Source organism: Nycticebus coucang, chromosome 7 (assembly GCF_027406575.1).
Source record: "Nycticebus coucang isolate mNycCou1 chromosome 7, mNycCou1.pri, whole genome shotgun sequence".
Classification (NCBI taxonomy): Eukaryota; Metazoa; Chordata; class Mammalia; order Primates; family Lorisidae; genus Nycticebus; species Nycticebus coucang.
In genome coordinates, this window is record NC_069786.1 from 110291907 (window position 1) to 110314130 (window position 22224).

The 22224-nt window shown below is 35.0% G+C and overlaps 1 protein-coding gene across 4 annotated transcripts in view; it reads right to left on the minus strand.

The window, feature by feature from the left end:
* IKZF2 (IKAROS family zinc finger 2) overlaps window positions 1-22224 on the minus strand; it is a 145694-nt gene that overhangs the window by 5958 nt on the left and 117512 nt on the right. For all 4 annotated transcript variants that reach the window (XM_053598210.1, XM_053598208.1, XM_053598209.1 and 1 more), the window contains 2 exons: window positions 10206-10343; window positions 1682-1825 (listed from right to left, as the gene is read on the minus strand). In XM_053598210.1, the coding sequence (XP_053454185.1) occupies window positions 1682-1825; window positions 10206-10343 (282 nt within the window). The remainder of the gene's footprint in view (window positions 1-1681; window positions 1826-10205; window positions 10344-22224) is intronic.

Genomic DNA, 22224 nt, shown 5'->3' on the forward strand with positions numbered 1-22224 from the left:
AAGGACTCGAAGCTGGATAACGAAAGAGACAAAGAGACAAACAGATGTGCAGGAAGTTCACATCTGGAGAGCTTGATAAGGCCAAAGAACAGTATTTAACCAAAGGACATCGGAAGGACATGGAGGACAAAGGAATTTATGGCAGATGTGGACAAATTTTCATTCGAAGTATAATTAGAAATGGTTACCATTGCTATTTTTTATTATCTATTACTAGGATGGAATCCAAATAAAAATGCACTCTCAAATTCACAATAAAAAATCTAATATAATTATTTTAGAATCATACTGTAATTTCTTAAAAACCTGTCTCTTCTCAGGAAGGTTATCAATAAAATTGAGCAGAACATCTCTACATCCTAGGAAACATGACATGTTAACAAAGAGCAGACTATACAGATCAGGCTCAGAAGACAAAAATAATAAAATAATTCTTATTTTTCCAGCGCAATAGTCTAGTTAGAAGTAAGCATTTGATGACATCCATTAAACCGATCAACATTCAAAATAAATAGGCTTTTTTTTCCTTTTCTTTCATAGTTACCAATAAAAAGAAAGGAACAGAAAGAAATGGCACCCAGAACCCAACATAGGCCTTTGAGCATAATCTCAAGGGTCTTACATGGACCCACTATAAACTACGGCCCTTAGAGTTACCATCTTTCAACGAGTTTTCAATAAATCCCTCCAGCTAGTCTTAAGTACTATTTTAGGGATTGTTAGTTCTTCAATTTTAGATGGAAAGGAAACATTCTCTAAGTGTTTACTGAAGTAATAGAATTTTATTTCCTCCCTGAAATAACCGAAGAAAAGATTTTTTCTCCCAGTCATTTCTCTATTAGGATGTCTCATAATGCTCTCTAGACGGTAAGAATGCTTGAATATCGTCATCTCTTATTTTTTTCCTCTATTAAGTCTACAAGAATAGATACATCATATATACAATGAATGACAAACTTCAACAATTCTACGGAATCTCTATTACATGCATTTGTATCACGTTAAAAGAATAGTTAATTCTTTTTGTATCCTCAGTAACACTCTGACTTAGAGCATGATACACTCAATGATGCTAACACTGAGTGTATCAAAGAATATCTAAGGGTTTAGAAATGAGAAGGGAAAGTCTAAATATATAATATTTAATCATTAATAACCATAGGCTAGATGAAAAACAAAAATCAAAATTTAAAATATAGATACAAATATAAAAAATCTGGAATGTAAGTTGCTGCATTATGCTTCTAATGTAGAATTTTGAAAAAAAAATTGTTAATTATAAATCAAATAGTAAAACAATTATTATATAAAGAAATTAGTTAAAAACCTGGCACTAGTACAAATTTTAAAACCGATTACAAAACTGACCAAAATGCTAGACCATTTCCCTAATATACTTGTATCTTTCAAATAAATTAATGTTTTATTTGTAATGCTATTTCACTTTATACATCATTGAAATTTGAGATGGTGACTCACCCATCTTTCTCTTATTTTCTCTTTCTTCTGCCTATATAAAGGTGTGTGTGTGGAGTTTCCACAGAGTAGAAAAGAATAACAGAGAAGAGATGGGTATTTATCTCATGCACTGAAACATATCATATTTATTTCTGTGCATGAGCACTTGCCTTTTCCCATTAAAATCACCTTGCAAAGAAACAAAAGCATTTGCAGTGCTTACCCACAAACTTCTGTGGTGTGGAGCTTTTACGTTTTCCCATATTCCCTGTGAGCTTCTCTATGACAGCAGGTCTCTCAAAAGGCACCAGAGAAATATTGTTGTCCATAATAGGCTCTTGTTCCTTACAATCTTCCATAGGAGGTACTATATAAAACCATACAAAAGTGCAATCTGGTAATTTCTTCAACATTTTGAAAGATACAAAGCTGGACTTGCCATCTTAATATATGTTATCAAAACATAAGCTAGTATGCTCGAATAAAAGCAAGTAGAAAGAATAACATCTAGGGTGAAAGTATACTCTTTAATTGCACACACACACAGGATTCGTTTTTATCTGAGTGTTTTTTAGACCAATGACATAAATGACTACTGGTGGCAAACATGTTCATTTTATTTCTCATCTTATTCCTCTGAAAGTGTTTTTATCGTTGATTGAAATCAATACTACTTTAAGACTGCACCCATTTTGAAGGCTTTTAGAGTTTATTTTTCTAAAATAATTTAAGTCAGTCAACCTGTTTTGGAGAAAATCTTAAACAGACACAGAATAATAGTGCAATATTCAACTGTGTTTTTTTTTTTAACCCATCTATTTTCCTCCTGCAGATTTTCTATTTCATGACCTGTTAGCCCTACTGGCAGCAGCTTAAAGACCTGCATAAAGCAGCTTTCATGAAGGGGACCCATTTCTGAACTTGTCTTATGCATATTAAATTGTGACAGGTTTAAGATTGTAATTTATTTTAAAAAGTGCTCTTCAGTTTGAAGAAGAATCCATTTTCAAATTGACATGTAGGCTCACTAAACTACTGCCCCAACTCATCTGGCATAACACTCTCCCATGCTGTTCCTTATTCATCCCAAGTCTCAGTCACTATGGGCTAATATGTTAGCCCTTAGACACTGATACTCACAACATAGAAAAAGAACTTACAAAAGTTGCTTCTGAACAGAAATACTGTCCAGGATGTGAAGGATAGGGTAACATCTCACATCAGCTGATTAAAACCAGTATTCACGGGGAAGAACATAACTTAACACTTCCTGACTACTGGTGCTTTCTCCAATTGCCCTTGTGCCAGTACTGTTTGGAAACCTAAAGGATTCATTTCTTAGAATATCTTTATCTGTTCAGAAGTCATTATAAAACACTGACCCTTTTTTTTACTTATTTAAGACAGTCCCACTGTATGCAACAAAGCCATTCTCATTTCCAAGGAGATCTTGCTGGTGAAGACTAAACTAAAGTGAGAAAACAAGAGATCAAAGTCTGGAAAACAGAGTGCACAATGCAGGTGACTTCTTAATAACCAACACAGGCTGCGGATTTCAAAAAAACCCTGAAAAACAGAATCTAAATATTTCCATAATGTGGATATGTTTAAAGAATTTCAATATTCATCCAAGTTGTGATTAACCTAGTGAATGGGCCATAAAACAGCTGAATCTTTGAGGCCTAACTAAGGTCAGGTGCCCTGACTCATGCCTGTAATCCTAGCACTCTGGGAAGCCAAGGTGGGAGGATCACTTGAGCCCAGGAGTTCCAGACCAGCCTGAGTACTAAAAATAGAAAAATTAGCCAGGCATTGTGGGAGGCACCTGTAGTCCCAGCTTACACCAGAGGCTGAGGCAGAAGAATTACCTGAACCTAAGGAGTTTGAGGTTACTGTGAGTTAGGCTGAGGCCTTGGCCCTAAATTTTAGCCTAGGGCAACAAAGTGAGACTGTCTCAAGAAACAAACAAACAAACAAACCCAACAAAAACCAACCAACTGAATTTTTAATCTACATTTAAAATTAGGTCCTCTGGCTATCTACAATTACTAGATCTTAATTTGTCAAAAAAAAAAAAAAAATCCAAGACGATTTTCAGGACCAACAATATACTTACGGCATTTTCTTTACTGATATAATTCATGATATCAAGTGGGAAAAGATCCAAAATGAAAACAATTATAAAGAAACAAGTTGTCATAAATTTTGCTAAAAAATCCAGCAAACTGGTTACCAGGGTTTGCCCCCCAAATTGAATATGCTAATTAGTTCTGAAAATGAGTAGTCTAAAACTTGGCAGTTTTGCTCAAAGTCTCACCTTGATTTTTGATACTTGCACACGTTTAACACTCAAAATGAAACCAGGGTGTGGGAACTGTCCCCGGCCACATTCACCTCAATTCAGACGATTTGTCCCACGTTCAATAAAGCTCATGTGAACTGAAAATGATGACTTTGGTAAGGTTCTAACTTCTACTTCACAGCAGTCCTTTATGTGTTGAAAACTGATTTCATTTCTACAATATCAGCAATAATAAGTGATGACACAGTGAATACTATGTGCTTAGTATTATTTTAAGGTTTTTCATTTAATCATTTAACTCTTTCACCACTCCCATGAAAGAGGTGCTATTACCATCTTCACTTTACAGATGAAGAAACAAATAATAAGTCGTATTCTCAGGGGTAACATCTACTCTGTAGGCAATGTTACCACGAAGAGGGCTGGTTCCAGAGGTTGGGCTCTTAACCACTATGCTATACTATTCTTTGTAGATGTGTTTTGAGTGCTGACTTTTTTTATAAACCAACATGACCTACACGTAAGATCTGCCACTGGGAAAAGATCTGACAATTTTTTCTTCAATTATGCAACTAATCTGAATTTTTTGCTTTCACAGACCTGGATGTAACTCAGATGAAAATGTTTCTGAGCATACGTATATTGCTTAAAACAAATTCTCTACACATCTGAATAGTGTATTAATCACACAGTGACACATTTATCTGGACTAAAGATATACCACCATGCTAACTTCACTTGTTTGACCAAACTTTATAACCAAATATCTTCTTTGACATTATTTTTGAAATTATAACTAGGATAAAAATATATTCATACTTGTCTTATATCTTTGTTTCAAAACTTTGATAAATTAATAAAGGCAGAAGGATGATAGTATTCCCATTATAACTTTTTTAAAAATTGAAACAATCCACATAAAATTCAAATCCCAGAAATAAACAGTCTGAAAGGCCTAGATTTGTCTACACCCTGGTCAGGGAAAGGCAGGGTAGCTGGACTGACAGTCCAGTGAGACACAGGTGCACACAATGGAAGGAATTTAACTAAAGGCACTGTCGTTAGCAAGTGAAAGAGGAAGGAATTGGGCATGCAAAACAACTACTCCTCTTTTATAATACATTGTCATGAATTTTCTCCATTCTGCCAATAAAAACCCCTCAGTTATCTTATTTTCTTGACAGCATTTCCCAGTGCTGAAACTGTCCATGTTCCTATTCTGCCCTTACTCATCTCCATGACTTCTTCCCCCTCCTGGTGTGTACCTGGCCTTCTGGATGTCTCTGCCTACACTCATCCATATTACTGTATTAAAACCTACTCCTTAAGGCTACTACATTTATAATGATGGTTCACAGACTGTTATTTCCGACTCAGACCTCTCTCAAGAGCTTGAGATCTATGCAACTTTCTCCTCGATAGTTTTTGTTGGCTCATTCACGGGTACACATGAGTTATCAACGTGTTGAAAACCAAAAACCTCCATTTTCCTACCCAGTTTTCTCCTATTTTCCTAATTCTCATCTAATTATGAACAGCACTACTATCTAGTCCAGCATTCACGCTAGATACCTATGGCAAATACAAGATTCCTTCTTCTCACCCGTCTCCCATCTCTCCTCCTCTCTGCCACATCTCCTTACAACCACACATAAAGTTACAACGGTTTTGGCTCAGTGAGTCGGGTGCCAGCCACTTACACTGAGGCTGGAGGGTTTGAGCCCGGGGTAGGCCCACTAAACAACGACGACACCTCCAACTAAGAAATAGCCAGGTGGGCGGCACCTGTGGCTCAGTGAGTAGGGCACCAGCCTCATACACGGAGGCTGGCGGGTTCAAACCTGGCCCCAACCAACTGCAATAAAAAAATAGATGGGCGTTGTGGTGGGTGCCTGCAGTCCCAGCTACTCGGGAGGCTGAGGCAAGAGAATCACTTAAGCCCAAGAGCTGGAGATTACTGTGAGTTGTGATGCCATGGCACTCTACCGAGGGTTGACAAAATAAGACTCTGTCTCTTAAAAAAAAAAAGAAAGAAATAGCCAGGCCTTGTGGCGGGAGGCTATAGTCTATTTGGGAGGCTGAGGCAAGAGAATCGCTTAAGCCCAGGTGTTTGAGGTTGCTGTGAGCTGTGATGCCACCGCACTGTACCAAGGGTGACATAGTGAGACTCTGTCTCAAAAAAAAAAAAAGTTACATTTGTTTTAACTTCTACATCTCGAATTGCTCTCAATTATCTAACTTTTTCTACATTCCAGGCTACTAAGCCCATGTCGACCACTGCAACAATCTCCTTAACTAATCTACTCATGACTCCTGTGATCTCTCTTCTACATTTCTAGCAATAAATTATAAGCATAATCCTTTATTTAGGATAAAGTACAAAATTCTTTGCTTAGCACAATAGGCCCTTGATGTTTTATCCAGAGCCTGTTTATCTACCCTTATCACCTTTCAATTTCTCTTGTCCTTACAAACTGAGCTGGGATTATATAAAGCTATTTGTAGGTCCTTAACCCTCCACGGTCTTCTAGACTTCTGTTTCTTCACCTGTGCTGTCCTCTCTGCATGTTCTACACTTAACAGCTTACTATTTGTGCCTTTCTAAAGTCAGCTCAAACACAAATTCACAAATTTCCCTTGAAACTTTTAGAAGCCCAACTGATCTAGGTATCCATTTCCTATTCCCCTATTCTTCCCATTACACAGTGTTCTAACTGAAGCTTTACTGTTCTAATTCTTAAAGTAGTTGGTAAATAACCTTAGGATTTGCATTTTATTTGAATTTTTATCTCCAATGCCTTTTATGATATGAGACATATATCATCAGTGGATATTTACTGAATGAATTAATGAAGAAAATGATTTCATTCAATGGAAATAAGTCAAAAAAGTTTACCAGAAAGTTTGAAGGTACTCAGTGCCTCCATACTAGCACTAAAGAAGCTTCCATTCCCAAATAATTCAGAGCATAAACCTAACAATACGTAGGTTTAAAGTTGGCTACCTTCCTGGTTCACACTTTCATTTTTGTCTTTAGGTTAGAGGAGAAAGGTAATTACATAGCTTGCTTTTTAAAGCTTTTTCTTCAAACTGAACAGACTTGAACAATGAGCATAAATATAACATTTAAATAAGATAAATAAGCTACCAAACCCAATTCATTCTTATCTTCATTTCTAAAACTACAAGTCCCCAAAGTTCGTCCCTGTCCTCAAAGTCAGTCGACATTTCTAAGAACTTTTTATGCCTCAGTGCTGCCTCTTATTCCATCCTCCTGTCACTGACTTTTCATCTTTTCCTTGGCCTTCTCACTTTTAGTGTTTCCTCACATGCCACCTGCTGCCCCAGTCAGACAGCTATCCTATATTCTACATTGGTAACATTTTTCTTTGGAAGACACAAATTTGATGATTCCAGTGCTCTCTTCAAATTCAAACAAGAGACTGGCAACCAAAGGCTCTTTCCTTGCATTACAACCTATTATTTCAGTCTTATTTCCCATCACTCCTTTAACTTCCATAGCGCTCAGCATCTCCACGTCTCCTCCGTGTCTAGAATATTCTTTGCATCCTTTGCAATTGGTGCTCGCCCTTCATGTGTAGATCAAACACTGCTGCATGTAAGAAGCTTTCCATGACTTTGCCAGACACAGAAGTCTATGCCTGTGTTCCTAAAGCATTTTATACACCTTTATTATAACTTTTACTTCATTTTACTTTTCATAGTTTGTATTCCCTAGTAGACTATTAATTAAAGTATATAAAGAAATTGTGATATGATAAATGGATATGATAAATTATATCCATTTATCTGGATATTCCTAGAATGTCCCATAGAACTTGGCAAATACCAAGCCCTCAATAAATGTTTTCTGAATAAAGTAAAAAAAAAAAAAAAAAAAATGCCCCTTTTTCTTCAGGTATTTCCATACCTGCAGAGTATGGGAACATGGGAAAGGATAAACTTTCAGAAAAGAGAGGGTAAAAAATATGACTGTGTCAGATATTTTAAAAAGAAGAGTAATTCATTTCATGGAGCTAATGGCAACCACTCTGATGACAAACCTACCACTAAATGAAGAAAATAAACGCATAAATAAATCAACAAGCTACAGCAGGACAGAAAGAGAAGGAAGGACATAAACCCACCTTTCACTGTGCTCTGTTTAACAGGAGACACGTGCCAAGCTATTTATATGAGACACATGTTGATGATGACCTCCAGGAGTACTTTACCCGTGTTTTCCCCTTACGACATTTATCAACTACCTTATACAGCCAATTCCCCATTAAGCATGTTATCAAAAGGAAAAGGAGATTAAGGATAATCTCACATTATTATGCAAAAAATCTAGAAGAAGTATAGCATAAAATGGCCTTGATATAAATTTATGTAGTTAAAAAGGATATCATATGTTTAAGAATACATATTTGGGCATGTACATGACAGCAAAACCCACCCTCCCATCCCCCACTCTATTGCATGCCCTAATCTCTTTCCCACTTCCCCCCACTTTGTTTCAGCCTCAGCCCCATCTGTAAAAGGCCTCTGCCTGTCCCCTAGCTAGGCAATCTGGAAAATAGGGGTTAATACTGAGGCCCCAGTTGTTTAGAAAACATGACTTTTTCTCCTGCAAAATATACTTGTTTAATTTTTCGTTAATATTTTATTCTCTAAAAGGTCAATCTGCTGACAGATAATTAAATGTTGATTATCATTATTTATTTGACCCGTATCTCTCAAATACTGTATAGTTTTCTCAGAGACTCTATTTCTTATTCAATTATTATGCAATGTAGTGTTCCATAAATAACTATGACTGGAAAAATAATCAACAGAATTTGCCCATGGATAATTCAATCAAATGTTAGAACTTCAAGGGAAGAACATTACATAGAAAAACTAACAGCGGTGCTGGTCAGGTGTCTTCGGGAAGCTCCAGCATCACCTTAAGCCTCCATCAGCTCCTTCACTCAAGTTCCCCGTAAAACCAACAATTTAAACAGAAACAGTGTGCTTGGTAGGCGAATGAAACCTGTAATGTTTAAGTTAACCCTGGTAAATAACAACTTTATAGAGGATAGTGTTTTTATTGGTTTCAGTTATTTAAGTCCCTGAAATAAAATAGTAAAAGGAACCATTTTTTAGGTATTTGTTACCAAATCACATTTAATTCTCATACACTGCCTATGTGGGTGACACATTCAAACACCATGTAGCAAGAACAATTTCACTGGAGTGTGAGACCCACCATTTCACAACCCTTTTGCTTTGAATCCTATGCTATCTTCATAAGCCCTGGTAAAGAGTGCAAGCTTCCAATATCAAATTCACTAAGATGTGAGACAGACAAGTTGGTAAAAATGTTAATGATAACAATATTAAAATAAACAGACTCAGTCACAATAATGGATATAATCAAATCAGATTCTTTAAATTTAGAAACTATCATCAATAGAAGGAAATGCTTCAATTATTCAGAATAACAATAGTTTCAATTTTAAAAATTCTCAATTCAATAATAATCACTAGCTGTCCAATAAACAGTTCCATAGTATGTATCTTATAAAAAACCAAATCTACAATTAAGCCTTCACTTAGCTACATCTAAGTCAATAAATGGATTACATTTTAAAAATGACTACAGCAATCTCAAGTATGCCATTTAATGCTGGCCAAATCTTTTTAAAAATAAAAGATATACCAGTAAGTTAACAATTTTATATATATTTGTATAAATGATGAAACTGATCAGCATAAAAATACAAGTTGTAAGACAATACAGATACTACAAATCTAAAGTATTGAAATTCCTATCTCCCTTTGAAAGGCTAATTACTAAAACTAATCTTTAAGGAATAAAGAATTACTAATTGATAAACATTAGGGACCACTTTCCTACCTGCAATAGTGTGGAGCTCAACATTTCATACTTAGAGGATATTTTATATGGAAGAAATTGTGTCTAATTTTGGTCTAGGTTGTTTCTCACACTTGTTAAAAGCAAAATCAATAATTTCCCAGATAAATTACAAGACAGATTAGAGAAGTTTCAAATTATATCACCAATCACTTACCTTTAACAGGGGAAAACATGCAAATAACCAATTTATTCTTTTAGAAAACCTATAGGCTGATGTAGGACCATCTCTAACTATTTGGTTAGAGAAATCAAACAGAAAAGTAAATAATACCTCCTTTGTTATATTAAAGGTTGACTGCTGTTAATGTGTTCATTTAGACATATCAGAAGTAATTTGGGAGTATCACAAAAATCTAATATCATTTGCAATGTATCTTAAAGGTCAACTTATTTAGGTTAATGTGATAACAGAACAAGATTTCCACCTTCATGTTGAAAGGCAGAAGAAACCAATTAATACATAAAAATCTACAGAAGCAAGCTAGAGGGGGAATGGAAATCACAAATGCTGTTTCTACCCACCATGGTGACTCATGACCTGCCCCGCAGCCTCCATGCTGACATTCTGGAGATAGTTGTGGCAGCGTTCCTTGTGTTCCTCCAGCGAACTGCGCTGCTTATAACTTCGTCCACAGTAGTTGCACTTGTGAGGTTTGCCCACTGGAAAGAGAACTTAAGGTTAGTGTGCTGCCAATCTCATCCACCTCCAAAGAAAAGTAACCGCTGACTTCTGAGAGTCGGGAGGAAGTATTTATATGATTTTTAGACCTAAATCTCTTCCTCCTCCACATTCCCATTGGTATCAAGACTAACAGTGAGAAGACAGGCAGACTGCACCTCCAGCGACAGGGGAAATACTGAATCAAACTCATGCTCTGACTATATTCCAGACCACGAGGGATGATGATCAATCTTCAAATTATCTGACTTGTAATATATTTACACAATTATCTCAACTTTGACTCATTCAAAAGATAAATCAGTACAGATACATGATGAGATTTTGTGTTGGAGGGATAAGGGCAGAGAATTTTACTAAAGAAAGCTAAAGTGCAACAACTTGAAATGTCATGGTTTAATAAAAAGAGGTTATTCATGAGAAATAAGTAGATTAAGAAGAATTCAAGTGGTGAGACAAAGTACAGATAAAAGTGGAGCGTTTCTCTTTTCTTTCCACCTTGATAATAGTACTTTGCCCATGCAAAACATAGCGGCAGATAAGTCTATCCTTCCTCCTCAGCACTCCTTTTACAATACCAAGAATCAGCCCACTAGGTGCTTTCAGTCAGGATTATTACACAATGGTTAGTTACAAAAAAATGGTAATCTTTTCCAAAACATCTCACATCCAGGAGATGAGTTATTCCCTAATAGTTAGGGAACCATTATCTCTGTGCCATTAACTCAATAAATCTTTTAAAATGCTATGATGGTCATGAAAACAAACTTTAAAAAAATGATTAAAAGAACTAACCTCTATAGAAAGCAGTATGTTTTCATGTATGACTATTCATAAGGATATCACAGAGAACTTTGACTCTTGGTTTTGAATGGATATAGAACAACATAAAACACCAGGCAGTCTGTGCCTAAGCCCTCGGTAGTAAAGCGCAGTGCCATTCAGGCACTGTCCTCATTGGACTCCCATAGGAATCATTTAGTTTTGCCCAGAGAACAGACAACTCTTTTTCATGAACAAAGATAGCATCCCTCACTCCAGTCACCTTACAAACCCCTGCTATGACACTGGTCACAAGAGGAACTGAAATAATATATCCAGGCAAAGGACTCATGGGTGCCTAAAAGTTCCACTATACTGATTTAAAAAACAGAACAGAACAAAACAAAATCAAACCTGTAGATTGTATTTGAAGTGCACATAAATTAAATCAGTTATTTCACTATCATTAATTATTTTTAAACAATTTTCCAAACCATTTAAAGCATGAGTAATCCTTTGAAAAAATACTAGGCAAAATAACTTCTATATTTTAGAATCAAGAATTTCTAGGAAGTTGCTATAAATATTGTGCAGAATTTAAACCACCAGGTGAGAGCAGAAAAATAAGATAATTTTTCTATCAAAGTCATTTAGTGTAAATAATATAAATACATTTATGTGTAAATTACATTCCAAGGTATGGGCTACATGGCAGAAAGCCGTTGTTTGCTAGTAGAATTGCTCAATTTTGGATTCTTTTGTACTGTTTCTCTAGAAATAGTGATGAATCTACACTGAACAGGTTTATTACATCATAGATAACACCCCACTGTATAATATTTCTCTCATTTCTTGGTCTTCCCTGGTGTCTCCCCTTCACATTGTGTCTTCCAACGCCTCTGTTTTTTCATGAACCTATTCTCCTACACACTCTTCTCATTATTTCTATAAGGAATCTTTACACATTCTCAATTTAACTGAAAGATAGTTTTTCATTTTATTCCCTTTGGCTCACAACCCTGTACAAAGTCCCAACTCACCTGGTAAGAGAAAAAAGGACAGCATACATTTTACCACTTTTCACTCATTTTTTTTCCTATTTCATTTTTGAAGTCTATCCCATCTGCTTTCCTTCAGCATCTCCCATTTTTTCATCTATTTATTTTAAAACATCATTCCTTCTCCTTCATCCCATCCTGTTCTCAGGGAGTCCAACAGGAATCTGAATAATTGTTCTAAGTGTGTAACTTCAATTTTCTCAACTTTGATCTCCATTCTACTCCAGAAACCCAAATACTGGGTTACATGCTGGATTTTGACATTTCTTACAACCATCCTATCTCCAAGAAAGCTGCTCTAGGAATACTTAATTTTATCCTTTTACTTCTCTCTTTCATTCAATACTTATTTACTAACAGATTAATATGTAACAACATTGTGACAAGGTTAAATTGTAAAGTGGAAAACAAATTCTCATGGTTGTCTGTCCTCATGCAACTGACAGTCTGGTAAGGAAGGCAGACATTTAATAAATATACAGCAATATATTATAAATTGTGTGAGGTTGTACACAGAGAGGGAAAAGAAAGATGTGCTAGTATAACATGGAAAAACTAGTTTGAAGGCAGTTGGACAGGAAGCTCTGTCTGACGTAGGAACATTTGGGGTGACGACTGAAGGAAAAGCAATAGTCAGATAACTGGGGACCAAGGGAGGAGGGGAGGCGGGGTTTCTGAGAACTGCCATCATCCATTTTCTCCCATATGTGGGTCATTATGAAAGTTCTAAGATACACAAAAATCAAGAAAGACAAAATCTGCATGGATGGAAACCAATGAAGTCCTCCGAGCAACACCCATATGCCTAGCAAATTAAAACGCGTATGGGAGAATCAGAAAGGATGCTGTTAACTGTTTTTCTTGGGTGTGAAATAAAGGACCATAACAGTCTGTCTCAAAATTTTCTATACTTAGCTCCTTCAAAGTCTAAATTTTGTCCGTACTACTCTTCTTTTGTTTTTTTTTTTTTTTTGCACTTTTTGGCTGGGGCTGGATTTGAACTCACCACCTCTGGCATATGGGGCCGGCACCCTACTCCTTTGAGCCACAGGAGTCGCCTCCTTACTACTCTTCTTAAAGGTGTTTGCAAACATCAACAAAATCTCAGACAAACCGATGGCTCTACTATCCCACAAGACCATTTCCTCTCAGTTGATACGATTTTTTAATAAATGATGTTCATAAAAATATGGTTTATACTTATTCCCTACACAAGAGTTTGTCTCTGTTATGAATTTATCTTTAATTTATAAGAAAACACATATAAATTCTAAGTTAATACGTGTAACACATATATTCATAGAGCAGTATTTTGTTACCTTTATTTCTATAATCATTATTATTACATATGCTTAACAACTGAAACACTTTTATTCTAATATTTCTGAAACATTTTTGGAAGTTAATACCCCCTGAATCACTAATCCAGTGTACTTTTAGCCTAAATTTTCCTACTCTCTTGATCGCTAACAAACTTCCTCGTGTCTTGTAGCTTCTGGGATCTGATTACAATTCTCCCTCCATGGCTTCTCAATCTCCTCCTACCTTGCAAACATATAAACATTCCTCAAGATTTTGTTCTCAGTTTAGTGTTCTCTACCTCTGTGCTCTCCAGACTAAGTTCTTGTTTTCATGAAACATCCACATCATGCCTGGAATAATTTCCCATGTGCGTAAGCTCCTACTAGGCACACAAGCCTTCTTTCAGTGACATGGGTGAGTCCTTTCCACGTAACTAAACAAAGAGGTCAGGACATAGATTTTTCCTCCACGCTCTCACAACACTCTGTTCATACTTTGTTGATATATTACTTAAAATTATTGGATTATAATTATCTATTTCATAGCTATTTATTTCCCTATTCCAAACAAGTGCCATAAGGACAGAGATCTCGTTTTAGTCAGTTGGGAACAGATAATGCTCGTGGAGTTATTAAACACCAGAGACGCTCAATACCTACTTGCTGAACAAATGGCTGCCCTTCAGAATCATACTATCAACTGTCTTTAGATACTTTCCTGAAACCAAATCTAACACTCAAGATACCAAAAACTATCTTCCTCTACAAAACTCTCTTTATTCTGCCTGTGCTTTTGTGCTATTGTTCCCTTTGTTGTAGGACTCCAGGCTCCGAAAATGTGGTCCCTTTTGTTGCTTCGTGTCTCTTTTGCCATGTACAAATCATCGCAAAATTCTATATAATACACTCTTGAATTGTTTCTCAAGTTTATCCCTCCTTCTCATTCTCACAACCCATATCTTACTGCAAGACTTCAGACTTCATATATGTTTTCTCTACCCACATGACATTATTTCATTTTCCTCTTCAACAACCTTCGATGACTGCAAACTCCTATTGAACGAACTTCAAATCCCTTTACCTGGGATTCAGCACCCTAATCTGGCCCCAAAGCATAATCCCTTTGCCTCTACAGGCTCCAACCCAAAGTACCTAGCATTTACACTTCTGAGTCATGTTCTTTCTGAAATGATTTCACACAGTTTCTGCTACTTGAAATCCTTTGTATACCTTCTACTTCCAACCTCATAACTCTGCTCCATCTAAAACAAACTTTCTCACTGAAGAATTATAACTGTATTTCCCTGGATGCTTAGAATATTCTACCTTGCATTTGCATTACCTGCGGTCTTTATATGTACTATTTATACATTCCTTTTTATCTCCCATGTTAGATATTGATCTCCATGGGAAATTATAACAGTATCTTACGTAGCGCTGTAAACTCTGAAGAGTTTAGTTTGATGACTTGTTCACAAAAAAGAATAAGTAGAATTTTCATGAATGTCATCCTTTCCAAACTCTTTAAATAGCTTTCACTCATTGTTTTTTTTTAAATCTTTTTTCTAATTTCAAAAGCAATATAGCCATATAAATTAAGTCACAAAAAATCATAATTTAGAAATAACTGTCTGTAATATTTCTGTATCATAATTCTGTTTTTCCTATGCATGCAAAGGTAAATCTTGTTATGAAATTAGGTTATCTTATATACCAAATTTTATCTACTTATTTTACTGAGCAATACATTTTGGACATTTTCCCCATGTTATGAAATAATACTTCTATTATTGTTGTTAGATAACAATTTTTCCCCCAGATTCTATAATTATGGTAATGGTGAATTTTTTGTTTGCTTCTCTTAACACTTTTCCTCTTTACCTTCTATGATTATTTTTCTTTTTATCATTATTACATATGTCTATGCTTTAAAATAAAATCAAATAGTCCTACACAGCATTTAATGAAACAGTTCCCTCTCAACCCCTACGCCCCATAAGGAGTCTAATCATAATCACCCAAGGCAACAATTCTCCAGTCCTTCTGGTGATTACAAATACTATATCTAAGTAACATACAGGCTTTTCATTATTAATCAGTTTTTAGAGATAACCCATTGGCTCTCTGTTCTGGTAATTAAGGGTTCAGCTCACTTACAAACATCCTCTCAATTCTCCTTTCTGCTGTCTTTCAGTAGTTATTATAGAATAATTTCTGATTAGTAGCATAGAAACGGAAATTTCCAGTATCAATGGAGACATTAATCATAATATACTACTTGGCTCAACAGTAACTTTTCTTCTTCTTTTTTATGCAACTATTAATTTTTTCTGGAGTTAATAATTGTCTCGTTTTCAAGAGACAATTATTTTTTTTTCTGTATCCACTGCTGCTTACCCTGCCCTCTAAAATGGTCTCATACCTACTAATAATTGTTCTAAAAACTGACAGTCCCAATCTCTCAGACAGGGCTACGTTACCTATACTCTTCTCTTGCCTTCCCACAGCCATTGATACTTTTTGCTCCAATTGGGACTGATGGTACCTTGGGTTAACTAAACAACTTTTGACCTAGAATTTTCTTTGTCCTCTCATGACTGGATCCCCTGTTACCTGAATCCTATCTTTTCCTCTCTCTCTCGGGTATGGAATTTCTAGGCTAAAAACTGTATTCTCTTAACATTTTGAAGGCTTTATTCCATTGGGCTACTAAATGCTAAAGTTTCTTTTATTTTTACTTTGTTTATTTTTTGAGACAGAGTCTCACTTTGTTGCCCTTGGTAGAGTACTGTGGTGTCACAGCAACCTCAAACTCTTGGGCTTAAGCGATTCCCTTGCCTCAGCTTCCCAAGTAGCAGGCACTACAGGCGACTGCCACAATGCCTGGCTATTTTTAGATACAGAGTCTTGCTCTTGCCCAGGCTCATCTCGAACTCTAATCTCAGGCAATCCACCCGCCTCGGCCTCCCAGAGTGCTTGGACTGTAGGTGTGGCCACTGCGCCTGGCCATAGAGAAATTCATGCAAACATAGCTCTACAATGTATATATGGTCTGTTTATCTGAAAGCTCTTAGTATCTTCTATTTGTGTGTGGTGCTCTGAAATTTCTGAATTAAGAGTTATATATCTTCAGTATAAAGTCTTTAATTTAGATACTTATTCCTTAGCTCTAAAGAAATATGTGTATTATATATAACTTATAGCATAATTCATAAATGCAGAACATTTATAAATGTACACAGATAACACATATAAATATATGTACAATATATACACATTATTCTAGTAGTTGTTGATAGTCTATGACTATTTGAAATTCATTTTTATGTAAGGTGTTAAGAGAAGAGCCTTACACCATTCTTTTAAAGAGCCTTACACCATTCTTTAAAAAAAAAAAAAAAAAAAAGTCTAGGTATCAAGTTGTCCTAGCCACATTCATAGAAAACATTGTCATTTCCCCTTTGAATTACCTTTGTTGAAAATCAATTAATCACATGTTGTGGGGTGTATTTCTGGACTCTACTTCATTCCATTAATCTCTATGTCTACCCCTAAACCAACAGAGCGAGTCTTACCAATTCTTAAGTCTTTAAATCATGTAGTATAACTTATCTAACCTTGTTTTCTCAAAATTATTACAGCTATGTAGATCTTTTAAATTTATAAACAAAATTGGAATCATTTTGCCTATTTCTATTGGCAAATGGAAAGTTGACTGGAATTGCATTGAACTGAATGATAGGCTTAATTTCAAGAGAATTAAACATCTTAATATTGAATCTTCTAAATCACGATCATATATCTTTCCATTTACTGAGGTCTTTAATTTTTCTCAGCAAGGCATCATAATTTTAAACGCACAGTTCTTACATATATTTATCTCTAAGTATTTCACACATTTTTAGATGCTATAATATATGCCATTGCTTTCTAAATTTCAATTTCCAACTGCTTATTACTAGTATATAGAAATAGACTTGGTTTCTTCTCATTATGCTGAAGACACATCTGCATTCCATGTCCACTGCATCATTATTCACCATAGTCAATATATGTAGTCAACCTAAGTGTCCATGAATGATGAATGGATAAAGAAAAGGCGCACATACACACATACACAGAAATACCATTCAGCCTTAAAAAAGAAAAAAATTCTAGTCATTTGTAACAACATAGATAAACCTGAAGGACAATTATGTTAAGTGAAATAAGCCAGGCACAGAAAAGAAAAATGTCACATGATCTTATTTATATGTGGGATTTAGAAAAACTGAACTCACAGGAAGCAGAAAATGGAATGGTGGTTACCAGGCACCGAGGCAGAAGTCGGAGGGGGAGGAAGTTTTGGGAGGCGTTGGTTAAAGAATATAAAATTTCAATTAGATAGAAGAAATAAGCTCAAGAATCCTATTGTACCACATGGTAATTATAGCTAATAATATTGTACTATATTCTTGAAAATTGCGGATAGTAGATTTTAAGAATTCTTAACACACAAAAAAGTATGTAAGCGAATTAATGTTAATTAGCTCTATTTAGCCATTACACAATGTTATGTATATATTAACCTTACATCTTTATATTGACTTTACATCTTGCAATCTTAATAAAATCACTCATCAGTTTTATTTATTTATTTTTGGAGATTGCTTGGTGTTTTCTATAGGTGATCTTATCACTTAAAACTAAAGTTTTTCTAATTCCTTTCCAACCTGAATGTCGTTTCTTTCTCCTTCATTACCACACTAACAGCTCAGTATGATGTTGAATAGAAAAGAGTAGACATTCTTGCTTTGTTTCTGATCTTAAGGGTAAACTTTTCATTGTAAATAAGATGTTAGCTTTTTCATATATGACCTTTATCATGTTGAGGATGTTCCTTTCTATGCCACCGCTGAGATTTTTATTATTCATGAATGCTGAATTATGTCAAATGCTTTTTTTGCAACCCTGAAGATAACTGCAGGCATATGGTTTTCCTTTTTACTCTGTTAATATGAAGATTACATTGATTTATTTCCCCAACATTAAATCAATTTCAAACTCTTGGGATAAACACCACTTGGTTATGATATACTAGCATTTTTTGTACCTATATTCAGAAGGGATATTACTATACAGTTTTCTTTTCTTATAACGTACTTGATTTTAGTATCAAGGTAATGCTGAACCCAAGAATTCATTTAGAATTCTCCATTCTTCTCCATCCTTAAATGTTTATGGTTATGATTATTATTTTATTTTAGGATAACATGAGAGTACAAACAACTAGATTACAATGTTTGCATTTCTTAGATAGAGACACGTTTGTAGTTATGTCCCAAACTTTGGAATTGAACGTTGGTTTGGTTTTGCAAATTGATAGTCACACACAAGAGGTGAGCCATGTACCCTTACATTATGCCCATTAGGTGGGAGCACACCAATCCCCTTCTCTCCTCCCCTCGACCCCCTCCCTTGTTCCTCCTCCCCTCAATTTGAAATGAATTCAGTCATTCTCCTATACAGCCCTGAATTAGACTGTCTGCTGGCTTCATTATAGTATTGAGGACACTGGATACTTGCTTTTCCATTCTTCTGATACTTTACTAAGAAGAAATGTGTTTCAACTTGAATGTTAAATTATTTTTTCCTTAAATGTTTGACAGAGTTTGCCAGTGAATCATCTGGAGTTATCTTTGCAGGAAGGTTTTAAACTTTCATTTCAATTTCTGGAATAACTAAAGGGCTATTTAGAATAGCTATCTTTTCTTGAGTGAGCTTCATAATTTCTACTTTCCAAGGAATTAATTTATTTTATATAGTTGAATTTATTGACATAAAATTGTTCATGATATTTCTGCATTATGCTTTCAATGACTATAGAAGTTTCAGCGATCCATGATTTCCTTCTGGATGCTGATAAATTACATGTTCTCTCTTCTTACATAGATTAGTCTTAGCTAGAAGTTTATCCCTTTTATTGACATTTTCATGGAATCATTTGATTTCATTGATTCCTTTGATTTCATTGATTCTTCTTCATTATTTTGTTTTAGTCCTTCATTGGTTTGTGCCTTTACCATTATGACTTTTGAATTTAACTTGTTCTTCAATTTCTTAAGAAGCAAGCTTGATCATTAGTATGATACTTTTCTTCTTTTCTAATATAACTACTCAATAGTATAAATTATTCTCTAAGCACCACTTCTATTCTCATTATGTTCCTATTTTTCTCTCTATTCTTGAACATATGGAGTATATTTACAATAGCTAAATTTTTGTCATTTTTGAATTTAATTTCTTTGGATGGATTATTCTCTTGATTATGAATTACATTTTCTTCCTTTTTGTATTACCTGTTAATTTTTTAATGGAATAGTAGATATTGTGAATTCTAGATTTTGTTGTGTTCTTTAAAATATGGTTTATTTCTTCTATTATGCAGTTACGTCACTTGGTATCAGTTTAATTCTTTTGAAATTTAATTTAAGTATTAAGGGAGATTTACAGCATGCTTTAATATAAGGGCTAGTTTAGCTCCAGTATTAAGGCTATACCCTTCTAAGGACTTTACTCAATGCCTTGCATATTACAAGATCTTTTCACTTTGGTGAGAATGAACTATCCGCAGCCTTGAGCAGGCACCAGGAACTCTTTGGACTTCTGCTTTCTAGAGTTTCTTTACCCGGGTTCAGATAGCTACCTCACACATATATGTTTAAGTACATCACGATTTAGCCAAAGAACCAGAACTATGCAAAACTCCAGAGATTTTTTTCTGTGCAGCTTCACCCTACCTAATACTCTCCTTTGCAAACTCTAAGCCTCCTAGTCTCCCTGGACTCTGACCTCTGTCTCCTCAATTCAGCCTTCCGCTGGGCTCTGTGTGGGTTTGTTGTCCCTGAGCTATGGCTTCAAAATTGCCTCATGGAAGTAAGCAGGGGCAATCTAGGACTTACCACCAATGTTTGTCTTCTCTTAGGGATCACAGTCCTGCACTGTATGTAATGCTATTATCTAAAAATCATTTAATTTATGTATGTTCTAGTTGTTTATGATGAAAAAATAATTCTGATTCCTAATACTTCATCATGGGTGCAAAAGTTATTATTTTTAATTTGACTAAATACCAGGAAATCAGACTAACTTTTAAGTTTTAGTAACAATACAACTCAGTTGACTAAAGAAATGTTTCTTATAAATATGATTTTAAGAAGACATGTGATAATACTAAGAATTTTAAGACACAGAAGATAGCAGGGTCCCTGTTCCCAGCTACCTCAAAAGTTAACCTATAGTTATTCACTTCTTGATGTACTGTCCCTTACAAAAATCGTACACTAATGAAAATGGAAGAATTACGGATACAATCTATCAGAAATGCAGATAGAGATTCTTGTCTTGAAAAATGAATTACAAAGTAAAGATCTTCACAAAGTAAAGAAACCTTGTTGATTCTGCCAACTGATTGATTGGAGAAATAATTTTCTGGCATTGACATGTATGTTCTCTACCTGTCCTTACATGGAATTAGAAATAATAAATACCTGCTCCATATACCTCCCCCAAAGTAAGAGCAAATCAAAAGCCATAAAGAATTTTGAAATAGGAATGTTTACCACAAATTCACAGAGTGTTATAAAGGTATACAGCATGACCAAGTCTTACTGATTTATATTTTCTAAAAACAGGTCACTTTAAAAGTTTCCTAATGAAACCTATAAAACAATTTATGATAGCACTAATAAATGTGATAAATGTTTTATTCCTTGTATAGATGTTTATGTTTACACATGCAGAAACATAAAGAAACACATCTGTCTAGAGAAAATATGTTTCCCATTTTTCATGATACATAAAATTAATAACAACATTATGCATGTAACATTTAGTTTTCTTTAATAAAATTAAATGTATCTACTTTCCTATAAATACTTCTAGGATAAAAAATATGAGTCTGATGTCTGACTTTACCTGGTAACTGCCTATAGAATTATAAATTAATCTGAAGGAAAATTAGCACTGACAATATGGCACAGCTGACACTTAATTTCGCAGTACCTGTAAGTTATAAACTAAATTATGATCTGTTTCATTGTATGAACTCTGTATATAAATATTTTCAAGGTTATTGATACCTATTGCTATAGTGCTGTTTTATAAAAAGGTTTTGAAAATTGATAGTCACACCAGGAGTCTATGACACTTCCCACCATACCATAGCCAACAATGAATACTCACATTAGAATAATGAATTCTCCACTAATGAGCCAAGCCTATGTACTCCAACTGCAGAAAGCTACTTCAGAATGTTAAAGCAAGCTCTTAGGGATACTGTAGGATATTCTCCATTTTTAAGGGAAATAATAATATTCAACACCTCTCAGACACCACGCTAATTACTCACTCAGTTTCAACACTGCATATCACACTGTTCCTTTTAGTGGATGTCCTATTTTGTGATGCTGGGTTTCTGTGTTTGCTGCCGTCTAAAGCAAGTACTGCATAAAAATCAGTCTGGAACAGGAAATGACAGTGGCAGGGATCAACCTGATTCCAAAGTTTGGGAAGATGTGCAGTGCCCCAAAAGACGTATATTCCCATCAAATATGTAATATTAAATAACTGTGGCTATTTGAGAATTAAATAAAAACACTATTTTGTATTTAATTTTATATACTATAATTTTTTGAAATGGCTGTAAAGGTGTCAGGAATCAAATAATCACCAAGTGTAGGTGAAACGGTTAGGTATTTCTT